Source organism: Scyliorhinus torazame, chromosome 1 (assembly GCF_047496885.1).
Source record: "Scyliorhinus torazame isolate Kashiwa2021f chromosome 1, sScyTor2.1, whole genome shotgun sequence".
In the NCBI taxonomy this organism is placed as follows: Eukaryota; Metazoa; Chordata; class Chondrichthyes; order Carcharhiniformes; family Scyliorhinidae; genus Scyliorhinus; species Scyliorhinus torazame.
In genome coordinates, this window is record NC_092707.1 from 54,514,438 (window position 1) to 54,539,202 (window position 24,765).

The 24,765-nt window shown below is 45.8% G+C and overlaps 1 protein-coding gene across 3 annotated transcripts in view; it reads right to left on the minus strand.

The window, feature by feature from the left end:
• cux2b (cut-like homeobox 2b) overlaps window positions 1-24,765 on the minus strand; it is a 538,929-nt gene that overhangs the window by 223,373 nt on the left and 290,791 nt on the right. For all 3 annotated transcript variants that reach the window (XM_072494865.1, XM_072494832.1, XM_072494896.1), the window contains exon 4: window positions 15,846-15,924. In XM_072494865.1, coding sequence (XP_072350966.1) covers window positions 15,846-15,924 — 79 coding nt within the window. The remainder of the gene's footprint in view (window positions 1-15,845; window positions 15,925-24,765) is intronic.

The window sequence follows — 24,765 nt, forward strand, 5'->3', positions numbered from 1 at the left end:
CCTCAATGAATTTGACTTTATCTAAAACTGTACAGCATACATCCTTATTCTCAACTAGTTCCATTCGCCCATCACCCCTGTTCTTGCTGACCTACAGTAGTTTCCAGTTCATTAACACCTCCATTTTGAAGCTCTCCTGCTCACACTCTAACCCCTCACACCTTCCCATCTGAATTTCGGAGTGTGAACATTGCACGTTCTCTGAACTCTATACTGAACGGGTTGCGAGCGCTCCTAGCCCGAGAGCGCGAGCCCCATTTATTCCCTGAAAGCTACAGCATCAGTACCGATGGCTTTGGAGCCTCGTTGACAGTGACAGATCAAATGACACATTGCAGAGACCTTGAATTATTCTACACCAGGCAAGATCAAATTACAGATTCCAGACAAACTGATAGGTGTGGTGTGTCTTGTCCTCCAAGGGATCAAACAGAAATCAACTCCAACCTACTTGTGCTGCAATTAAACTTTGTTTTTTATTCAGTCACAGGGTATGGCTGGAGCAACATTTATTGCCCATCCCTAATTGCCTTTGAGAAGGTGGCAGTGAGCAGTTTTCTTGAACCGCCACTTTTAAACTGCCCTCAGTTAAAAACACAGCAAGTAGACCCTGTGGCCTGAGAGCAACATAAAGCTTCAGTGTAATACACAATAAAATGCTCAGCTTTCTTAAAACAGCAACTTCTTCCACTTAGCACCAGAGATTTATTTGTATATGGTATATTGGAATAAGGATGTGTTAAAAGCCGGAATTCAAACTTGTGCCAAAGCAGGGTGAAATTTATCTTCAACTGCTGATACGCAATAAGGAAGCGGCAGCCTATTTTACATTGGGGCAATTTTCGGTCCACGCCGACCTCGGTCTCACTGTAAAAGGGGCTGTCTATTGTTTATTGCCTGCTTTCACTATCATTCGAGACCACCGTTTCTTTTAGGGTCAGATTAAATCTAAGATGACAGTGATTGAGATAATGACAGGCAGGGTAATGTGATACAAATCACAAAAAGCCTGCTATCCCCCGTATGGCAAAGAATGGGTCTGGCCACATTGTTGTGGAGGGCTCCAGTCAGTTGGGCTGTTCCAAGCCACCTGCCTCTCGTGGAGCAGTTTGTGCGGATAAACACCTTTAACCACAAGTCCATCAGATGGTTCCCAGAGCAAGCTGTCAAAGTCATTTGGCAGAATGCCTCATCGCCAGAACTTTCAAACACGACTAACTTGTTTCGTAGTGAGAAGGGCCCCTCCCCACCATATCCTTACAAAGAAAGAAAATGTCTGTGGAACTTTTTAAATAATGACTCCTGTATCAGTAAGTCGCTCTAATAGATCATAGATACTAAGAAGTCCTTGTGCTTAAATATGTCACTGTCTATTTACGCAAGAGCAAACAACCTTGTAAAACTACACAGGAGTACAAGAATAGGAGCAGGAGCAAACCACACAACCTGTCGCGCCTGTGCTGCCATTCAGTACAATTATGGCTATTGTTGTGTTTCAACTCAATTTTTCCACCCATTTCCCATAACCCTCAAATCTCTGAAAGATTATCTATTCCGGCCCTAAATGTATTCAACTATGGAGTATCCAGAACCCAGTTAGGAAAACAAAGGTCGTTTTAAGGGATTTATATTGGTAAACATTAGAAATAAGGTATACTATTAAGTCAGTTTTCTGTGACTGGAAGGGTAAAAGCTATAGTTAGATTCATGCTGGACAAAGGTGTTTGTACGGGTTGGTTTCAATTCCAACTGTGATCCTATTGTGCTTAGGGAGGGCTACGGTGGAAGAGTAAATAAGCCAGCTGCGGTTGCTGAGCAAACGGGCCCTTGTAAGGTAGAGAAGCTTTTAAGTTTTAGTTTAGCTAATTTCACTGTAGTTAGAGATAGGTAGTGAGAGGGAAGGCAGTTCTCACAGTTCGGCTAGAAGCAATTGGTTTCAGAAGGCTAAAGAGGGAACATCTCTCTCAGCCTTTTCAGAAAAAAAAGCCATACTATGGAGTAATGTTTAAGAAAACAGGTGCTGCAAATCTAAAGTCCAGCGATGTAAAGGAAACTAGAGAAATGAAGAGACGTTTCCAAGAAGTCTGGAGTTAATGGACCAGAGGAAACTGGGAACCAGAACAGTCTGGAGATTTTGTGGCAAAGTCCACAGGCGTTCACTTGGGTTCAGAGAGGACTGTGCCTGACCACTGTCATCTTATGGGTTAAAAGGGATTTTGTGTGTTAATGAGACCATTGTAGATCGAGATGTACTTTGTAATCCGCTTCAATCCGAAAACGCGAGTCTAATTGTTAAGCTAAGGGTGGAGTAAAGGCATATTGCATCAAAATCCAATTTTTTCATGTTCAATAAATGTTTTTTCTTGTAGTTAAAACTGATTGGGGCAGCATGGTGTCACAGTGGTTAGCACGGCTGCCTCACAACGCCGAGCTCCCAAGTTCGATCCCGGCCCTGGGTCACTGTCCATGTGGAGTTTCCACATTCTCCCAGTCTTTACATGGGTTTCGCCCCCACAACCCAAAGATGTGCAGAATAAGTGGATTGGCCACGCTAAATTGCCCCTTAATTGGAATAAATGAATTGGATACTCAAAATTTATATTTTTAAAAAACGATTAGAGGTCCTGTGACTCTGTTCCTCCAGGTCTTATAAAAAAAATACAAGTTATGGTATTTTGAGCCAAGGTTCCATTATGGGATCTTCCCGTCCAGTTATAACATCAACTAGGATCGTAACAGCCCTGTGGGTAGACAATTCCAAAGATTCACAACCCTTAAGAGTGAAATAATTTCTCATCGCAGTCCCAAATGATCGGCTCTTTATCTTGAGTCTGTGCCTCGTGTTTTATTTATTTATTTATTTTTAAAATTCCAATTAAGGGGCAATTTAGTGTGGTCAATCCATCTACCCTGCACATCTTTGGGTTGTGGGAGTGAGACCCTTGCAGTCACGGGGAGAATGTGCAAACTCCACACAGACAGTGATCCGGGGCCAGGATTGAACCTGGGACCTCGGCACCATGAGGCAGCAGTGCTAATCACTGCCCCACTGTGCCGCCCTTGCCTCGTGTTTTAGATTCCTCGACCAGCGGAAACCACCTCCAGATTACTGCAATCGAGCACAAAACCATCCAATGAGTGAATGGTCAGGCTTTGGGGAAAAAAACTGCTGAAAGTTACAAAGATTGGATACTCTAATTACTTTCCAAAAAAAATTATATTGCAAAAGTGCAGCGTGGGTCACTTAATAACACAGCAACCCAATCTAGTAATGAGGGTCAAGTCACCGAGGCTGTGCAAATGCAATTTCAAGGTACAAATTAATTGTACTGCTGGAATTCATGAGAACTTGTAACCCTTCTGGTTTTACTTGATTTCCCACAATAAGGAGAGTTAACATGAAAATTCTCAGTTGTAATTTCCCAAGGCACTTCTTCAGCTTTACTTTTTTGATTTTGGTTGACAAACCCAAGAAAAGGTCACCGCCTTTCACAGAAAGGAAGCACTAGGATGGTAAACAGAGGCACAATTGCGTGTATGTTGGGTGGGTTGAGGAATGGAGGAGCTTTTTTCCTCCTCTTATGCCCAACTTTGCCTCCTTCGCTGCTTTAAATCCCAGATTTGTTCCTCACAGTCCCCATACCCAACTCTTTTATGTAATTCAATCTAGGTTGCAAGTACTATAAGGTGAAAGGTGGAAGATATAGGAGGGATATCAGAGGTAGGTTCTTTACCCAGAGAGTAGTGGGGGCATGTAATGCACTGCCTGTGGAAGTAGTTGAGTCGGAAACATTATGGACCTTCAAGCAGCTATTGGATAGGTACATGGATTACGGTTAAATGATATAGTGTAGATTTATTTGTTCTCAAGGGCAGCACGGTAGCATTGTGGATAGCACAATTGCTTCACAGCTCCAGGGTCCCAGGTTCGATTCCGGCTTGGGTCACTGACTGTGCGGAGTCTGCACATCCTCCCCGTGTCTGCGTGGGTTTCCTCCGGGTGCTCCGGTTTCCTCCCACAATCCAAAGATGTGTGGGTTAGGTGAATTGGCCAATGATAAATTGCCCTTAATGTCCAAATTGCCCTTGGTGTTGGGTGAAGGTGTTGAGTTTGGGTAGGGTGCTCTTTCCAAGAGCCGGTGCAGACTCAAAGGGCCGAATGGCCTCCTTCTGCACTGTAAATTCAATGATAATCTATGATTAATCTAGGGCAAAGGTTCGGCACAACATCGTGGGCCGAAGGGCCTGTTCTGTGCTGTATTTTCTATGTTCTATGTTCTACTTATGGACCTTCATATATAATTGGGTGCAGAGGTGGTTAGGTAGAAGAGGCTTTAATCCTAAGAGCCTGAAGACTGAAGACAGTTTTGAGGTTCTGGGAAAGGATAAAGCAGAGCAGGAGATGGCATCCTCTCAACCGTAACAGTCAGGATGTATTGGGAAGGAATCCCCACAGACCACAGTTCAAAACAGCACTGACCTTTTTGTACAGGTTCATTGATAAAACAGAGAATAAGAGAGCGAGAGTGGAAAGAAAAAAAAAGAAGAGAAGAAAATTGAGGAATAAATAACAGATCGAACATAAGTGCATAGCAAAGAGGAGGAGTGGGCCATTTGGCCCCTCAAACCTGCTCTGCCATTTAATAAGATCATGGGTGATCCTCAACCTCAACTCCACTCTCCCACTCGATGCCCATATATCCTCCATCTCCTTAGTTTCAAAAACTCTATTCATCTTATCCTTGAATATACTCAACAACTGAACATCCACTTTCCTCTGGGGTACAGCATTCCAAAGATTCATAACAGTCTGAGGTCTCTACTGAGCCTGAAGTGGCCAACCCCTTCTCCTAAGACTATGCCCCCTCACTATCACTACCCCATCCCCCCAACCCAGTTTTAGAAAGAAAGAAAACAGCAAGAGGTAAGAGATAATACAGAAAAGGATGTACAAAAAAGGCAAGACGTCCATTTATATTGCACCTTTCACAACCACTAGACATCTCAAAGTGCCAATGAATTGCTTTTGAGTCAAACTAGACGTTAAATTTACACTGCAGCCAATATGTCCATGTCTCACTCCCACAACAGCAAAGTGATAATGACCAGCTTCTCCGCATTTTGTCTGATGCTCATTGAGGAATAAATATTGGCCAGGATGCCAGGGAGAACTTCCCTGCTCTTCTTCGAGGTAGTGCCATGGGATCTTTCATACCCAGCCGAGCAAGCAGACGGGCCTCAGTTTAGCGGATAGAAAGAGGAAGGAACAGGCGCCGGAATGTGGCGACTAGGGGCTTTTCACAGTAACTTCATACTTGTGACAATAAAAGATTATTATTATTAGAAAGGGACAGAAATCGACGAACCATTCCAGATCCTTTTTTCACCCCCACAAACAGAAGTGGTCGTAACTTAATAAATAAAAGGTCGCCAGACTAATTTCTATAATTAAATCCAGACCTGTCATTTTCTTTTACAACACAATTTTATTGCAATAATTTTCTAATGAAGCTGTCTTGCATATTACCTCGTTAACAGAAATCCTCTACTGCTGGACTTTTAATAGATGGAATTGACCTAAAGTGAAGAAAGGACCACTGGAAACGAGGGTATCACTGTTTCGTGGAAATAACATCAACATGATTACAGTGAACACAGCCTTAACAGAGCTCAGTGATCTTTCACCTCAGTAAAGTGCCATCCAATATGGAGATCTATTCATAGCTGTAAATGACTGCAGCTGTGTTAAATTTCCATTTTATGGGATTATTATAAACTGGTCAAACCAGACATTAAATTTACAACTTAACACATGGGTAATATTTAAAGCTTAACATTTCATCAGCCAAATTAAGGAAATGTTCTTTCCTCACGTTTTGAGATCCTTGACCATTTTTCTACATATAGGTGCACATTTAAATACTGGGATTTTTAAAAGCGAAGTATGCGCACATCAAGATCAAAAAGTAGCTTAAATGTGAATAGAGAGGCATTGAAGTGGTTTCCCTGAAGACCAAAGACATTAAAAAATGAGTTAACCCGTCTTGATAATTAATAAGCAACACCCACCCATTTTGTTGGGCGTCCCTGGTCTTGAATGCTCAGCCGAGGCTGTTGGCCTTGGGCTGTCTCTCTCATTGCATGTCGGGGGACATGAAAGAGTGATCAAAAGCATAAGCTGTTTTTTAAATACACAAGAGTAAGAGGGTGGGACTTTCACCCAGAGACAGGAGGTGAGCATGGCAGGGGCCGGAGGAGGGGTGGTTAGTGAAAAGTAGTTATTTTGTTGAAGTCAAGCAAGATGAGTCACTGATGCGGAAAAACATATGCGGGGTGTTTTAACGGGAAAAGTAAAAAAATCAGAGTCCACTTTCAGGCGCGTTTAGCAGGGTGTTTGTCGGTGGTTGCAGCGGCAAGAAACACCCTGCTTTTCAACGGCACTTTGCCAGGTTTTTTTGGCCTTGGCAGAGAATGCTCCATCGAAGCCGCACTTATTTCATTTCCTACTCCTGGATCGGTGCGCCATTTCTAAAGGCAGTCCTGATCTTTTGACCCCCCCCTCAGCAATCCCCATGCAGCCTCCGGACTCCCCACTGCACCCAACTTACCTCTTCTGGGATCGTTGAGCCACCCCCTCTCTTCTTTATAACAAAACGATCCATCTTCAGTTCTTGACAGTCCTGTTGTCTTGCTTGCTCACAGCTGGAAAATGGAGGAATCTCTCCTCCATGATTTTGTGCCTAAAATACGGACGAACTGGTCGCGTGACACCAATGTACATGCTGGGCGCGTGATCTGCTCTCTGCTGTTGCAGTTGGGCGCTTCTCCCGTGATCGATCGCTCCACAACTCTCGACACCCTGGCCTAAGGGGTCTTGGTGAGGTCCTGCAGTGCATCTTGTAGATGGTAAGCACGGCTGCTACTGTGCGTCAGTGGTGGAGGAAGTGAATGTTTGTGGATGGGGTGCCAAGCAAGCAGACTCCTTTGTCCTGGATGGTGTTGTGTTTCTTGAGTGTTGTTGGTGCTTCATTCATCCAAGCATGGGGAGTATTCCGGGGGGGGGGTTTAAATAGTGGGCAGTAGAGGCGCATGTCCAACTGCAAGAAACTCATGCTTATGGGGTGGAACAGCGTTGTTGCGTTCAACAAAACATTAAAGGCACGGTTACTATTTGTAACAAGACATCTCTAAATGTATGAAGTTTAAATTGTTAAAATTAAGAAAAGGCCAAATTGGACTTTTGAGCATTTCTTTTTTTTTAGATATATTTTATTAAAGTTTTTCGATCAAACAAAAATTTCCCATTTTACAACTTTGTAATAATATATACATTGATCGTTTTTTAAATAAATAATATACTAACGGCAACTGCCAACAACAAAATAAGAAACAACAGAAGTAATAACTAAAATAGTAACTTTGTGAAATCAAATATAAATAACTAATATATAAACACACACATAAAGCCCCTGAAGACCCAAATTAGCCCTCCCAGCCGCCCCCCCCCCCCCCCCGGGCTGCTGCTGCTGCCTTTCCTATTTTCCCTTAGTCGAGGAACGGTTGCCACCGCCCAGTGAACCCCTGAGCCGAACCTCTTAATGCATATTTTATCCGCTCCAGTTTTATGAACCCTGCCATGTCGTTGACCCAGGCCTCCACACCCGGGGGCTTTGCTTCTTTCCACATAAGTAGAATCCTTCGCCGGGCTACTAGGGACGCAAAGGCCAACACATCGGCCTCTCTCGCCTCCTGCACTCCCGGCTCATCTGCAACCCCAAATATAGCTAACCCCCAGCTTGGTTTGACCCGGACCCCCACCACCTTCGAGATCACTTTTGCCACACCCACCCAGAACCCATGCAATACCGGACATGATCAAAACATGTGGGTGTGGTTCGCCGGGCTTCCCGCGCATCTCCCGCACCTATCTTCCACTCCAAAAAATCTACTCAGCCTTGCTCCCGTCATATGCGCCCTGTGTAGAACCTTGAATTGTATCAGGCTGAGCCTGGCACACGAGGACGAAGAGTTTACCCTACTTAGGGCATCTGCCCACAGCCTCTCCTCAATCTCTTCCCCCAGCTCCTCCTCCCATTTTCTCTTCAGCTCCTCTACCATCGTCTCCCCCTCGTCTCTCATTTCCCTATATATATCTGACACCCTACCATCACCCACCCATGCCCCCGAAATCACTCTGTCCTGGATCTCTTGCGCCGGGAGCTGCGGAAATTCCCTCACCTGTTGCCTCACAAATGCCCTCACTTGCATATAGCGAAATGCATTCCCAGGTGGCAACCCATATTTTTCTGTCAGTGCTCCCAGACTCGCGAACATCCCGTCTAAGAACAAGTCCTGCAATTTCGCAATTCCTGCTCGCTGCCAAGATTTAAATCCCCCATCTATCCTTCCCGGGACAAACCTATGGTTGTTCCTTATCGGGGACCACACTGAGGCACCCGTCACTCCCTTATGTCGTCTCCACTGCCCCCAAATTTTCAGAGTTGCCACCACCACTGGGTTTGTGGTGTATTTTTTCAGGGAGAACGGTAACGGCGCCGTCACCAGTGCTTTTAAGCTAGTTCCCCTTCAGGACGCCATCTCCAGTCTTTTCCACGCCGCTCCTTCCCCTTCCCTCATCCACTTACATAAGATTGACACGTTGGCGGCCCAATAATAATCACTTAGACTCGGCAGTGCCAGTCCCCCCCTGTCCCTACTGCGCTGCAGGAACACCCTCTTTACTCTTGGGGTCTTTCCAGCCAACACAAAGCTCATGATACTCTTGTCCACCTTCTTAAAAAAGGCCTTTGTAATCAGTACAGGGAGGCACTGGAACACAAAAAGAAACCTCGGAAGGACCACCATTTTAACCGCCTGCACCCTGCCCGCCAATGACAGGGGCGCCATGTCCCACCTCCTGAAGTCCTCTTCCATCTGCTCTACCAGTCGTGCCAAGTTAAGCTTATGCAAGGTTCCCCAGTTCCTGGCCACCTGGATCCCTAAATACCGGAAATCTCTTCTTACCCTCCTCAACGGTAAATAGTCTATTCCTCTGCCCTGTTCCCCAGGGTGCATCACAAACAGTTCACTCTTCCCCATATTCAATTTATATCCTGAAAATTCTCCAAACTCCCCGAGTGTCTGCATTATCTCAGGCATCCCCTCCACTGGGTCCACGACATACAACAACAAAATCCGCGTATAATGACACCCGATGCTCTTCTCCTCCTCTAAGTACCCTCCTCCACTTCCTAGAGCCCCTCAGCGCTATGGCCAATGGCTCAATTGCCAACGCAAACAGTAACGGGGACAGGGGACATCCCTGTCTTGTACCCCTATATTGTCGGAAGTGGTCAGATCGTTGCCTATTTGTAATCACACTTGCCACCGGGGCCCTGTACAGGAGCTGAACCCATCTAATGAACCCCTCTCCAAATCCAAATCTCCTCAGTACTTCCCACAGGTAGTCCCACTCCACTCTATCAAATGCTTTCTCTGCATCCATCGCCACCACTATCTCCGCCTCCCCCTCCGGTGGGGGCATCATCATCACCCCCAACAGCCTCCGTATATTAGCATTCAATTGCCTCCCTTTAACAAACCCCGTTTGATCATCATGCACCACCCCAGGGACACAGTCCTCTATCCTCGTCGCCATCACCTTGGCCAAAAGCTTGGCATCTACGTTCAAGAGGGAAATAGGCCTGTATGAACCGCACTGCAGCGGGTCTTTGTCTCTTTTCAGGATCAGCGATATCGTCGGGGGTAGTGTCCCCCTTTCCCTAGCCTCATTAAAGGTTCTCGTCAGAAGTGGGGCCAGCAGGTCCACGTATTTCATATAGAACTCCACCGGGAACCCATCCGGTCCCGGGGCCTTCCCTGCCTGCATGTTCCCAATTCCTTTTACCACCTCCTCCACCTCAATCTGCGCTCCCAGTCCTGTCATCGCCTGTTCCTCAACCTTCGGGAACTCCAGCTGGTATAGGAAACGCATCATTCCCCCTTTCCCTTCCGGGGTTGAGCCTTATATAGCCTCTCGTAAAATACCTTAAACACCCCGTTCACCCTCTCCGCTCCCCGTTCCATCTTTCCCTCCTCGTCTCTAACCCCTCCGATCTCTCTCGCCGCCCCCCTCTTCCTAAGTTGTTGGGCCAGCAGCCGGCTCGCCTTCTCTCCATATTCATACTGCACTCGCTGCGCCTTCCTCCATTGTGCCTCCGCCTTACCCGTGGTCAACAAGTCAAACTCCGTGTGCAATCTCCGTCTTTCCCTGTATAGCCCTTCATCTGGAGCCTCCGCATATTGCCTATCCACCCTCAAAATCTCCAACAATCTCTCCCTTTCTTTACCCTCTTGTTTCCCCTTATGGAGATCAGCTCCCCTCTAACCACCGCCTTCAGCGCCTCCCAGACCACTCCCACCTGGACCTCTCCGTCATCATTGATCTCTAGGACCTTTCAATACATCCCCTCACCCTTACACATACCCCCTCGTCCGCCAACAGTCCCATATCTAATCTCCAGAGTGGGCGCTGCTCCTTTTCCTCTCCTACTTCCAGATCTACCCAATGTGGGGCATGATCTGAAATGGCTATAGCCGAATACTCCGTTCCTGCCACCTTCGGGATCAGCGCCCTTCCCAGGACAAAGAAGTCTATCCGGGAGTACACTTTGTGGACATGGGAGAAGAAGGGAAACTCTTTACTCCTTGGTCTAGTAAATCTCCAGGGATCCACTCCTCCCATCTGCTCCATAAAGCCCTTAAGCACCTTGGCCGCTGCCGGCCTCCTCCCGGTCCTATATCTGGACCGGTCCAGCCCTGGGTCCAGCACCGTGTTGAAGTCCCCCCCCCCCCGCATTACCAACTTTCCCATCTCCAGGTCCGGGATGCGCCCCAACATGCGCTTCATAAAGTTCGCATCATCCCAGTTCGGGGCATATACGTTCACCAGCACCACCACCTCACCTTGCAATCTGCCACTCACCATCATGTATCTACCCCCACTGTGGTCTTCGCCTCAAACAATACCCGTTTCCCCACCAGTATTGCCACCCCTCTATTTTTCGCATCCAAGCCCGGGTGGAATACCTGTCCCACCCATCCTTTTCTTAATCAGACCTGATCCGCCAGTTTCAGGTGCGTCTCCTGAAGCATAACCACGTCTGCCTTTAGCTTCTTTAGGTGCGCAAATACCCTTGCCCTCTTAATCGGCCCATTCAACCCTCTCACGTTCCACGTGATCAACCTGGTTGGGGGGCTCTTTACCCCCCCCCTCGTAGACTAGCCATCCCCTTTTTTAGACCAGCTCCTCACCCGGTTCCCACGCACCCGCTTATCCCCCGGACGGTGCCCTCCCGTCCCGACCATCCCGTCCCGTAACAGCTCCCCCTTCCCCTTAGCAGCAGCAACCCAGTTACCCCCCCCCCCCCCCCCCCACCGCTAGATCCCTCTCTAGCTTAGTTGATCCCCCCATATTGCTTCCGGAAGTCAGCAAACTCTGGCTGACCTCGGCTTCCCCCGTTTATCCTTAGCCTCCCATTTTGTGAGGCCCCCTCCTTCCTGCGCCCCCTTTTCCCGTCACAATTTCCATAGCGCGGGAACAAAGCCCGCGCTTCCCTCTCAGCCCCGCCCCTGATGGCGCAGCTCCCTCTCTCCTTCCCCCTCCCCACCGGCGCCCACATTTCTTCGTGTCCCCCCCCCTTCGAGGGGAAAGAAAATTTTCCCCCATCTGATTCACAGTCCCTTGCCACCACCTCACTACTTCATTTGAAACACTCTTTCTCAAATCTAGTCCAACTTCTCCTCTTCAATAAATGTCCACGCCTCCTCTGCCGTCTCGAAGTAGTGGTGTTTGCCCTGGTGTGTAACCCACAGTCTTGCCGGCTGCAACATTCCGAATTTCACTTTCCCGCACCGCATTGGCCCAATTTAAACTCGCCCTCCTTCTCGCCACCTCCGCACTCCAATCCTGATACACGTGGATCACCGCGTTCTCCCACCTGCTGCTCCGTGTCTTTTTCGCCCATCTCAGGACCATCTCCCTGTCCTTGTAGCGGTGGAACCTCACCACTATTGCTCGAGGTATTTCTCCTGCCTTTGGTCTTCTCACGAGGACTCGGTACGCTCCCTCCACCTCCAGGGGGCCCGTCGGGGCCTCAGCTCCCATTAAGGTGTGGAGCATCGTGCTCACATACGCCCCAACGTCCGCTCCCTCTGCCCCTTCGGGAAGACCCAAGATTCTTAAGTTCTTCCTCCTCGAGCTATTTACCAGGGCTTCCAGTCTCTCCATACACCTCTTATGCAGTGCCTCGTGCGTCTCTGTCTTCACCACCAAGCCCTGTATCTCATCCTCATTCTCGGCAGCTTTTGCCTTCACTCCACGGAGCTCCATCTCTTGGGTCTTCTGCGCCTCCTTTAACCCCTCAATCGCCTGCAGCATCGGCGCCAGCACCTCCTTCTTGAGCTCCTCCACACATCGCCGGAGGAACTCCTGCTGTTCCAGGCCCCATACCAACTGGCCTCCCTCCGCCACCATCTTGCTTCTCACTTCCCTTCTTTGCCGCTGCTCCAGAGGATCCTCCGCAATCTGGCCACTATTATCTCTTCTGTCCATTCACATCCGGGGGGACTCCCTTCTATGTCGCCTCACAGTGGGTTTAGCCTTCGAAAATTGCCGTTGGGGCTCCCGATAAGAGCCCAAAGGTCCGTTAAAACGGGAGGTGCCGAAACGTGCGACTTAGCTGGTCATCGCCGCACCCGGAAGTCTCTCACCAAGAGCATTTCTAATTTAACTGTGGTGTTGTGGCTGAAGTTACTACAGAATTCACTGGACAATCACAGAGCCACACTGGAAAAAATCACATGAAAAATCTGCCTCCTGCACTGATGGCAAGTAATTTATTCATTGGTTGCGAGAGAACAAATGGAAATTTCACTTATTAGCCATTGCTCTTTTAAACTACAGCCGACTGATCAAAATAAATATGAAAATACCCAAACGTAGGGCAGCACAGTGGCGCAGTGGGATAGCCCTGCTGCCTCACGGCGCCCAGGTCCCAGGTTCGATCCCGACTCTGGGTCATTGTCCGTGTGGAATTTGCACATTCTCCCCGTGTCCGCGTGGGTTTCGACCCCACAACCCAAAGATGTGCAGGGTAGGTGGATTGGCCATGCTAAATTACCCCTTAATTGGAAAAAATGAATTGGATACTCTAAAGTTAAAAAAAACTAAACGTCAAAGCACAATCTGCAAAAACCCGCTCTGTGGATTTGATGTGTGATATTGTTGCAGCAATGTGCTCTGCAGTCTGTATGGAGAACTCAATGGTGACACACTGCTCTCGAGTGCTCTGCGTCAAAAATATCGATTGGGGAGGTCCTTTGGAATGAAAATACTTTGCATGCATAATGACGGGGGATGATTTTAATCTTCTATACTTCGAACAGAAATCATTACTTTCAAAGGAAGGAGGACAGGAGACAGGAGGTGGGCAGAGGAGGGAAGAGGGGTTACACAGCTGCAAACCCATCGAAAATATGAAGAGACTTCCATTTATTGAGGACGTTTCCCCCAGGATGTCTCAAAGTGCTTTACAGCCAATGAGGTATTTTGAAATGTAGTCACCATCATAAGGCAGGAAAAGTGACAAACAATTCTGCAGAGCACGCTGCTGCAAACAGCAATGAATCACAGAATCACTACAGTGCAGAAAGAGGCCATTCACATCTGAAAGAGCGCCCTACCCATGTCCACTTCCCCGTCCATCCCGCCCTATCCCCGTAATCTAACCTGCACATCCATGGACACTAAGGGGCAATTTATCATGGCCAATCCACCTAACCCGCATATCTTTGGACTTAGATCATCTGCTTTTACCTTTTTTTAAAAAAATTAATTTTTCCAATTAAAGGGCATTTTGGGCGTGGTCAATTCACATACCCTGCATATCTTTGGGTTGTGGAGGTGAGACACGAGGAGAATGTACAAACCCCACATCGACAATGACCTGGGGCTGGGATTGAATATGGGTCCTCAGCACCATGAGGCGGCAATGCTAACTACTGTGCCACTGTGCCACCCCTGCTTTTACCATGTTGAATGAGGGCTAAATATTGTCCAGAACATTGGAAATAATGCCCGTGCTCTTCTTTCACAGTAGCATTACGCCCTTGAGGGGGCAGACTGGGCTTCGGTCTAACATCTCATCGAAAGACAGCACCTCTGACAGTGCAGTACTCCCCCAGTATTGCGCAGTACTCCGCTAGTATTGCACAGGAGTCCCTGTCTAGATCTTTGTGCTTGACTCTTTGGAATGGAACTTGAACCCACAACCATCTGGCTCAGTGCTACTCAATGAATCAGAGCTGGCACATGTATATTCTTTCTGATGTAACATATCAACGTACAACAGGTAATATGCAACATTCATTCATCTCATTATTTCTGCTTGCAGAGTTAACAATGGCTAGGTTTGCCATGTCCCTTGCTCTGGATTCAAATGACGGAACCGAGTTTCCATAGGGTTTCCCATGTTGATGGGCCATTCACAGCATGGGTCCCTTCAGCAGGCAACAGTCAATTTGAAACATCTTTTGCAAAGTACCTTGTAAAGGAACCGCATTCAGTTCTGCTGTAGACTATGCTGGAACACTTGCAAATGAAATGACAGGTACAAAAACAGGTATAAAATGAATGATTCAGAGCATATTTATATAATGTAGAAACCAGCAGTCACGAACACATGCAGTAATTTACAGCCCACAGTTCACGCCGCAGTTCTGACAGTAATTATGGTATTTGCACATTTCAGTAATCCTTTGACTTTATTCGCTGCTTTATGAATAATTGTAAAAGGATTCAAGGTTTAATACTTTAATTACAGATGTACGGACACAGTGATCATATATTTGCTAAATTAAGAACCCCCTTTGCATTTGTTCAGAATTTGTTTGATTTCACTCTCAGCTGAAAAAGAAAGTCAAACCTTTCAAAGTGACAACAATGAATGAAAGTGTATTAAAAATACCGAAGCATTATGGCATGCCAAGCAAGTGCCTGTGCATTGCCTGAGAGAGTAATTACTGTCCAACAGCAAGTCACAAAGCTGTGAAGTAACATCCAGTTCTTGTGATGTCACACAGTGCGAGGACCTTGAACCGGGTGTTGATGATTCCCTGCTCCTCCCTCCACATTATTCAAGGTTTATACATTTAGCTTGTTTGTGGGAGGACTATTTTAAATCCAGCTGCAGTTGCTCGCAAGCTGCCCGCCCTTGACGAGCGAGTTGAGGAGATTCGCTGAAGGGTATTAACCACTTGCAATTTTAATTAAAAAGAGCATTAAATGAGTTTTCTTGCAGGATAAATTCAGGAATTCCAGAGTAAATTCTAAACAATACAAAAGAGTAAATCAAAGTCATTTCCGTTTCATCACATGGCCACAAGTTACCTCGTGGCTGAGAACTCTCCCACCATTTTAAATCTTTCCTCGAACATTGTTCAAATTTGGAATAAACTGATTTGTTGCTGCTGATTTATTAGGTGTAAACTACCTTGTGATGCTGGCAACTAAGGGCCAGTCACTCTTTGGGCTCTGTTTTATGCTACCTCATATCTTTACAGTTTTAATTAACCATTGCTCCTTTATATGCACAAATAAATGAATATCAACCATTAAAAACGCATAAGCAAATTGCACAGAACAGGGGAGCACACAATATGCTTCAATGTTAAGAGAATAACATTCTTGAGTTGAACACTAAATAATGCATAAAAATTGTTTTGCACAGACATATGTAAGAAGAGCTGTTATGTACAGATAGATCAATATCTAAATGTCTTCTTACCTGGCGCTTCTATTAATTGCTTGTAAACATTAAGAAAGGCAGCCTCAGCCTCCTTGCTTCTTTTACTAAGTGCTACCACCTGGAAAAAGAACAATTACTCAAGATTTATATCTTCAATCATTAGGATGATTTACATCAGATCATTAGTGACAGGCCCATTAAGAGCAGACCCAGGACCTGCACTTTTAAACAAACAGGAGTAACGCCAGCTGACTGATACCCAAGAACAGCCCGATCACAACATCAGCTCGAGCCAGAAATCCAGCCATTAATGTAACACCAACTCAAACCACAGGAACCCCATGATGTTAATGTAGCAAAGAAACTAATAAAGGATCATTTTGCAATGCTGTGTATACCCCCCACACACTCACAGCCTAACCCGCTCAATTCTTTTCACATCCCGATTGAACTGGATTGATCACAGGGGAAACCTTCCAACAAAAGAGCGGAAAGAAAAATCGATGCAACTTACTTTGGATTCAACCGTTAGCAGAACAGAGAAAAGGTATCAAGAAAAATTGGAGCAATTCTTAAATAGGGTCAATGGGCATCTGGGAAAGATTACTTAAAAGCATTTGTTGGCAGTCCGGTCTTTGCAGTAACTCAGTGAAAAACAAGGACAGGTGAGCAGTGTAACCTGGGGTTCTCAGATCAATAAATAAAATAAATAATCTTTATTGTCACAAGTAGGCTTACACTGCAATGAAGTTACTGTGAAATGCCCCCAGTCGCCACATTCCAGCGCCTGTTTGGGTACACAGAGGGAGAATTCAAAATTCTCAGCTGGTACGGGAATTGAACCTGCACCGCTGGCCTTGTTCTGCATCACAAACCAGCTGTGTAGCCCACTGAGCTAAACCAGCCCCCTGTCCTCCTGCCCCATACCTTGAACTCATGTCCCCTCATAATCTACCCTTCAATTAAGGGTAATAGCTGCTCCCAATCACCTGGGGCACTCTAATAGCGGTCATGCACCCGTGATTACTACTCTTTCAGTAAAGCTCTAGCTCCCATTCGGGCCACTTATTTCTACCTTGCACCCAAATAAGCATCTTGAAAATAGACAAAAAAATCTCATCGTCCAAGCCAATTTACAGATGCCCAGATTAGAAAATGGACACTGGATTCTTTGGACATTGATCTCAATGTCCAAATCTAGTTAGAAAATGCTGCATATACATCAGGTGGGTCAGTTGATATCGGTGAAAGAGAAAAGACAGACTAATGTCATCAGGTAAAACTTTTCATCAACTCTTCTGACAAAAAGATTATACTTTCTTTCCACAGATACTGGCAAACTGCTGTCTGTCCAGCGTTTTTGGTTTCCTTTTCTGATTTCCATCACTGGCAGTTTTCCCTCCTTTAATATTTATCAATATTTTTAATTTAATTTAGTTAAGTGTGATGAACGGTTACTGCCTTATCATCATGTAAGGTGATGTCCCCTTTAAGACCGGGCTTGGAACCCTGGGGACTCCGCCTCTGGCTCCGCCCATCTGGGAGCCATCCATAAAGGGCTGCCTCATGGGCTGTGCAGCAGTCAGCTCTCGTCTCTAGCTCTAGCATAGTTATTAGTCTAATAAAGCCTTCTTTACAGTTTAATCTCTAAGCGTCATTATTGAGGGTACCTCATTAAGCATCACGCTATCTGGTAAAGAAATTAAATCCTGAAGATAAGTGTACAAACCTCACATTTTAATGAAACATCATTATCACAGAATCACAGAAAAAACAGTGCAAAAAAGGCCCTTTCGCCCATCGAGCCTGCACTGCCGCATGAAAGGCACCTGGTTTGCCGATCTTAATCCCATTTTCCAGCACTTGGCCCATAGTCTCGAATGTTATGACGAGCCAAGTGTTCATCCAGGTACTTTTGAAAGGATGTGAGGCAACCTGCCTCTACCACCCTCCCAGGCAGTGCGTTCCAGATGGTCACCACCCTCTGGGTAAAAACTGTTTTCCTCAAATCCCCCTGAATCTCCTGCCACACACTGTGAACTTGTGTCCCCTCATAACCGACCCTTCAACTAAGGGAGAGCAGCTGCTCCCTATCCACCCGGTCGTCCATGCCCCTCATAATCGTGTACACCTCGATCAGGTCACCACTCAGTCTTCGCTGCTCCGCTGAAAACAAACCAAGCTTATCCAACCTCTCTTCATAACTTAAATATTACGTTATATGAAGCGAACACTTTTAATCAAGTGAGTGGAGGAGGTTGGATCTCTGGCAACATTGAACCAAGTTGTAGCGCTGCAGTCTGTTAAAGGGTTGAGGTGTGAGTAAAAGACAGTAAGTGAAGTATTATGGGTACATATGGCCAATGATTGCTTGATGCAATCAGTGACATCCTCAACACGAGATACACATTTACCACTGTGGTCCGATAGTATTAAGAATAAATAAAAATTTAATTAGGAGGCAACTTTTTCGGAGGCCAACCACAGATCATCAATAAAAGCTCGTCTGTGTGGCAGTCAAGGGTTAACTCTCACACTACCCACAAAGTTTACTGTTATCCATAGACTACCATTTTATTGACTATCACAGAGTAAGATTTAAAAAAACAGAATAAGGATGGCCACAGATTCCAGCCTGTCACACAACGCCTACGCCTACTTATCGTTTCAAATATTAAAAGCTGTCCATTAAACATCTCACTGATCGGCAGCATGGTGGTGCAGTGGTTAGCACTGCTGCCTCACGGCGCCGAGGTCCCAGGTTCGATCCCGGCTCTGGGTCACTGTCCGCGTGGAGTTTGCACATTCTCCCCATGTTTGCGTGGGTTTCACTAAATTGTCCCTTAATTGCAAAAGATAAATTGGGTACTTTAAATTTATTTAAAAAAAACATCTCACTGACACTCAAATGGACAAATCACAAAAGTAACAATATTTCCCGTTACTAATAATAATTCCCCATGCAATTTCCAACATATTCCTCTCCAGTTACTCACACAGCCACAGCTAACTTATTGGCAACTTGATTTCTGTCAGAATATTGTTGGACGCTGGGCCAAACCCCGAACAGGCGCCGGAATGTGGCGACTAGGGGCTTTTCACAGTAACTTCACTGAAGCCTACTTGTGACAATAAGCGATTATTATTATGTTGCAAAATTCCCACAGAAATCTAGCTTAAAAGCCGTTAAAAAACCACAGAGTGGGAGCTGCTAAATGTGCGACCGTTCACTTCATGGTCACCACCGGAAGTCCTTTCCCAAGAACTTTTAATGATAAAGGTGAAATTATGAAACATTGCTTTCAGGTAAGACGTTTTTGGAAAGTTTTGTTAGCTTTCTGCAGACAGTACAGCTTTTTAAGTTGGAGATGTAGAAGGAAGCACACAGACTATAGCTTGTTGTTCGACACAAGGCACTCCAGCTCGAGGTTAACATCAGGGAGGCTTGCACGATGTACACCCACACTGATATCACAAAAATAACCATCCAATCAAAAAACATTCATCTCTGATCATCAGAGAAGTTTTTAATGATCTGGATCCTTGATCACATACTAAAGAAGAAGCAAAAAGACAATTGACCAATATTGCACACGATTGTGGCAGCTAGCAAATGTGATTCTGGTGATGTTGAATATTTCGAACGGCAAATCAAAGCACATTAAAATTTTGTCTCAAATCAACTCTGCCAAAAAGCACTTGACTAAGCTGTTGGAATCAGCAAGATTATTGTCACTGAGTCCAGAGCTACTGAGGTTGAGGCTGCCAACAGTAGCCATTGCACTCCAAGTTCAATTGAATACTGTTTATTGTTGAGATGCCACGGAACTGCCTGCAAAGCAACAACAATCTTTGACAGTTGGGCCTTTTCTAAATGATGTTTCCTCTGTGGCAGTGCTTTCCATACTGGACAGAATGTCCTGCTTAAGAACAGTGTACAACTTGTGTGAAAACTCAACCAATTTTTCACTCATCAGCAAAATCAATTAAGACCAATACCACCAGAAGGGCAGCATATGTGCACACCACATCAAAAAGACAAGAGAAAGTAGCTAATGTAGAGGCAGATGACTCTGAATATATTTTTGTGCTCTCTTACGGACAGAGCAACCAACCAGATACCATATATAGAGGCATTTTCAGTGCCTGGGAGATGAAATATTCAACAAATTTGAGGACTTCCCCATTCTACAAATGAGGGAATACAAAACAAATTCCCATATAGCAAGTCACTGAAAGTTTTTGGAACTTCTGAAACACCAGTCTCCTTCAAAGACTAGAATGAACGCTGTATTCTATGTTAGACTTGGCGAAAGTGACACATCAGTTGGGCGGGACGGCAGTTACCACTGTTGCTTCACAGTTCCAGGATCCCGGCTTCGATTCCCGCTTGGGTCACTGTCTGTGTGGAGTCTGCACGTTCTCCCAGTGTCTGCGTGGGTTTCCTCTGGGCGGGCGCTCCGGTTTCCTCCCACAGTCCAAAGATGTGCAGGTTAGGTGGATTGGCCATGCTAAATTGCCCCTGGTGTCCAAAAAGGGGTTATTAGGTTATGGGGATAGGATGGAGGTGTGGGCTTAACTGGGGTGCTCTTACCAAGGGCCGGTGCAGACTCGATGGGCCGAATGGCCTCCTTCTGCACTGTAAAGTCTATACATGGCAAACGATCTAAATATGCTAAAGACAAGGCAAATCAAAAAGTCTGGCAGCTTTCCTTCCAACCTGAAAAAAAACAGGTCCACCTGTGGCTTCCTACAGCAGAAAACTATCCCTAACTGACACCCAAGGTTTAATTAAAGGCTGTTAAGACCAGCAATTGTTTAAATGGGTTGCATCATCAGGAATTTGGTAACTGCTGTTTCACAATTAGATTTGGATTTTTGGTCCAGTATCACACCTGGATGTAGCTCCCAGATAGCCGTATGTCCAGTGAAATGAAAGGTGTCTTTGAGGAATGGATGATTTGGCGTCAGATCTCACTGATCGACCAAAACATTGCACAATGGAGTGAGATGCTGCAATCTCCCAGGAAAGCAGACGCAAAGCACTCACGAGAAAGGGAGGGGGTGGGGGAAATAATGGCCAATCATACAGTAAAACAAGTGGAAATCTGCGAATTAATCTCCTGCTTACTCACTTACAGAAAGGTGCATACTGAGAGGGAAAATATAATGGCCCGGATCTTGTTGGCATTTACACTGAAACTGACAGCAACCTTAGGAGCCTGGACATGTGCAGAATAACATGGAAATTCAAACGTTGCTGTCTGTGCTGCCCCATAGGGTGCACTATAGAGATTCCCACATTCCGCTATCTCTACTACAATCTTGAGTTAGTGAGAACGCCCATTCTAATGCTGATAGCCTCATTGCAAAAACCCCGGAAAAAGTTAAACTTTGTTGAATGAGGAGTAACTGCTCTTGTAAACCATGTACTAACCCCACAACCACTGCTAAATAACTAACCCTGAAATGCTAATGCTAGATTTGTGAAATGTGAAATTTCTCTACAATTATTAAAAATTCCACATATTTTTCAAAGTAGGTTTTTCACAAAAACCTGTTTTAGCTTCTACCTTAATACAGTGGAGCATTTCCCCTACCGGGGAGCTGCCTTTCATCGAAGGCCGACATCGAAGCGGAGATCCAACATCGTATCCAATCCGCGACCACTGCCTTTGGATGCCGAAGGATGAGAGTCTTCGATGACTGCGACATCCGTGCTGATAGTAAGATCCTTATGTACAAGACAGTCATCCTTGCAAATCTTCGAAATGGCTCAGAAACCTGGATAATGTACAGGCGCCACCTCAAGTGTACCATCAATGCTGTCTGAGGCAGATTCTCCACATCAGCTGGGGGGACAGGCGTACAAACATCAGTGTCCTTGAAGGTGCCAAGAGCACCAGCATCGAGGACATCATCATCCAAACCAACTCAGCTGGGCTGGCCACGTGCTTAGGATGCCAGAATTCCGATTGCCAAAGCAAATCTTCTTCACTTAACTCAAGGAAGACACCCAAACTAGAGGAGGATAAAGGAAAGGCTTCCAAGACATGCTGAAGGTTTACCTCAAGAAATGCAACATTGGTATCAAAGGGGGAGACCCTTGCTCAGAAGAATCTTACATGGAGGAACCTCCTGTTTGAAGGGACACAATTCTTCAAGATCACCTAATGGCAATAGAAGTTGCGGAAAAGAAGCCCAGAAAGGAATGCCAGTGAGCGAGAGTCCAAGGAGCGATCCTACCTCCCGGAAAGATCTGCCAAATGAGCGGCCAAAGATGTGGTTCTAGGATAGGGCACATCAGTCATGCAAGGACCCACAGAACCCATGCCCGGTGACACAGAGTTTCTTAGGTGGACAATCATATTCGTTAGCACGTGATTGCTAAAGAAGATGAATACAGTCATATATTTATATTACCTTCAATTTAAAATTAAATGCAAAGGATTTTAAGTGCTTTTAACTTCCTGTTTTGCGGTGTGTGAATACCTGAATTTGATTGGTTTCTTATCAGTTTGCTGACATCACTGATGATGCAGGCGAAGAAATCCTCTGATTGGTGCCAAATTTCAACTGCAGTCAGGGAAGGGAATTCCCGCCACAGAGAGAACTAGACCACTGGAGGCAGCTTTCTTTGAGATCGGTGAGGAATACTTTTGCTTCACTTCTGACCACATAATCGAGGCCATTAAAGAGCTCATCTAGCACCCACATACTGAACAATAAGAAAAATGGGGAGCTTTGGCTGGTTTTGTTTCCTTCATTAGTCCAGGTGCATTGAGGTCAGCTAACGTGCACTGGCTAGACTTCAAATCTGGAGCCCTCCTTGTCTATAGAGTTGAGTAACACCACAAGGGAAAATGGATTTACTGACTATGACAGTGAGCTCGGAGGGTTATACTGCTTTACGAGAAGGCTTAAGCAATCTCACTGTGAGGCATGAGGAGATTGGGACAGTTGAAACAAATTCAAACTTGCCATCCACAACACCAAGGTACTGAAGCTATGGAGGCAAGTCACCCAAAGAGCAGTGTGAATGTGGAACTTGCTATCAGCGGGAGTAGTTTGGATGCATTTAAGGAGAAGCTAGACAAACATATGAAGGAGATGGGAATAGTGAGTTCCAATGATACATTCAGATAAAGAAAAATGGGAAGAGGCTCAAGCGGAGCATTAACGGCAGTTGTGCCACATGGTCTCATTCCGTTCCAGATATCCTATTTGCGGAAATCCTATCTAAATTGAAGATCAGGAATACGGAGTGTCTTTGATCTTAATGTGATGGAGGGCTGGGCTTCCAACCGCAGATCCCCAACTACCATTCTCAGACAACACAGGACAGACCACTGAATGCTAATTGACTTTATGGGCTTCAACATTTATCAGCTACCACAGAATCTGATGCACAAGCCACTCTTTCATGTGGATTTTTATGATTAGTGAATCTGATGGGTGACTTATGCACCCACGTGATAATGCATCACTTGGCAAACAGCCAGCTTTTGTTGCTGGTGAACCCATGGTCTGTTTGGCCAAGTGAAGGAAATGAATTGTTATAATGCACTGCCTTCAGCTCACTTCATTCAGAAGTAAAATAAACATTAGCTGAACTCTTACTTGAGAGGTTACTGATAACCGAGGTAGAAATCAAAACAATGCATACCATTGGTTAAACACGCATGCTTAATGTATGGTGTTAATGCTCATTTCACAGCCCTGGAACAGGATAATTGATTACACTGTAAACTGCACTGAATCATCCATCATGGAAGCACTGCACAAACTTACTTAAAAGCTACTTTTATATTTCACGGAGTATTTGATTCACGTTTTGAGAGAATGACCCCTGTGTGTGCTTTCGCGTTTTTACAATCTGCATTAGGATTCTCTCTTCAGGGACACTGAGCACTTCTGTGTAATAATGGAGACCTAGGGAGCAAACACGCGGGACTGACTCACTCTGCTTACTGTAAGGGGCAGCATTGACCTAACAGCAGATTCAATGCAGTCAACTGCACACCTGGAGTGTAAGAATGCCGATGAAATAACCCATAAAAGATCACACACGACATACAAATTAGGAGCAGGCCATTCAGCCCCTCAAACTTGCTCTGCCATTCGATAAGATCATGGTTAATCGGATGGTGGCCTCAACTTCACATTCTGCCTACCTTAATAACATTTGACTCCCTCAATAGTCAAGAATCCATCTACCTGGCACAGTGACGCAGCGGTTAGCACTGTTGCTTCACAGTGCCAAGGACCCGGGTTCCATCCTAGCCCCAGGTCACTGCCCGTGTGGAGTTTGCACATTCTCCCCATGTCTGCTTGGGTCTTTTAAAAAAAATTTTATATTATCACAAACATGTATCAAAACAGATTACAGCGAATAAACACCCCGGAAACATACTTCCCAACAATCAACTATACAGTCTGTACAGACTTTCCCCCTTTTTCACCCAACCCCGCAACGAACAGCCCCCCAAACACGGTCACAAACATCCCCCACCTTTCCTCAAACACCTCTGAAGAGACCCTTAAATCATACTTTATCGTCTCTAATCACAGGAAGTTGTACTACCCAACCAAGTCGCTACCCCAGGTGGCGATGCTGACCGCCACTCCAGCAAAATTTGTCGCTGTGCAAAAGAGAGGCGAAGGCCAAGACATCGGCCTTCCTCCTTTACATGAGCTCCGGCTTCACCAAATATCGCCACCAAAGGGTCCGGGTCCACCTCCTCCTCCACTATCCTGGTTAAGACCGCGAACACTCGCATCTAGAATCGTCCCAATTCTTCGCAACCCCAAAACATGTGTGTGATTCGCTGGCCCCCGCCCACACCTCACACTCATCTGCTACCCCCTGAAAGAACCCACTCATTCTCGCCCTGGTCATATGCACCCTGTGCACCACCTTAACCTGTATCAGGCTCATCCTTGCACAAGAGGAGGTCCT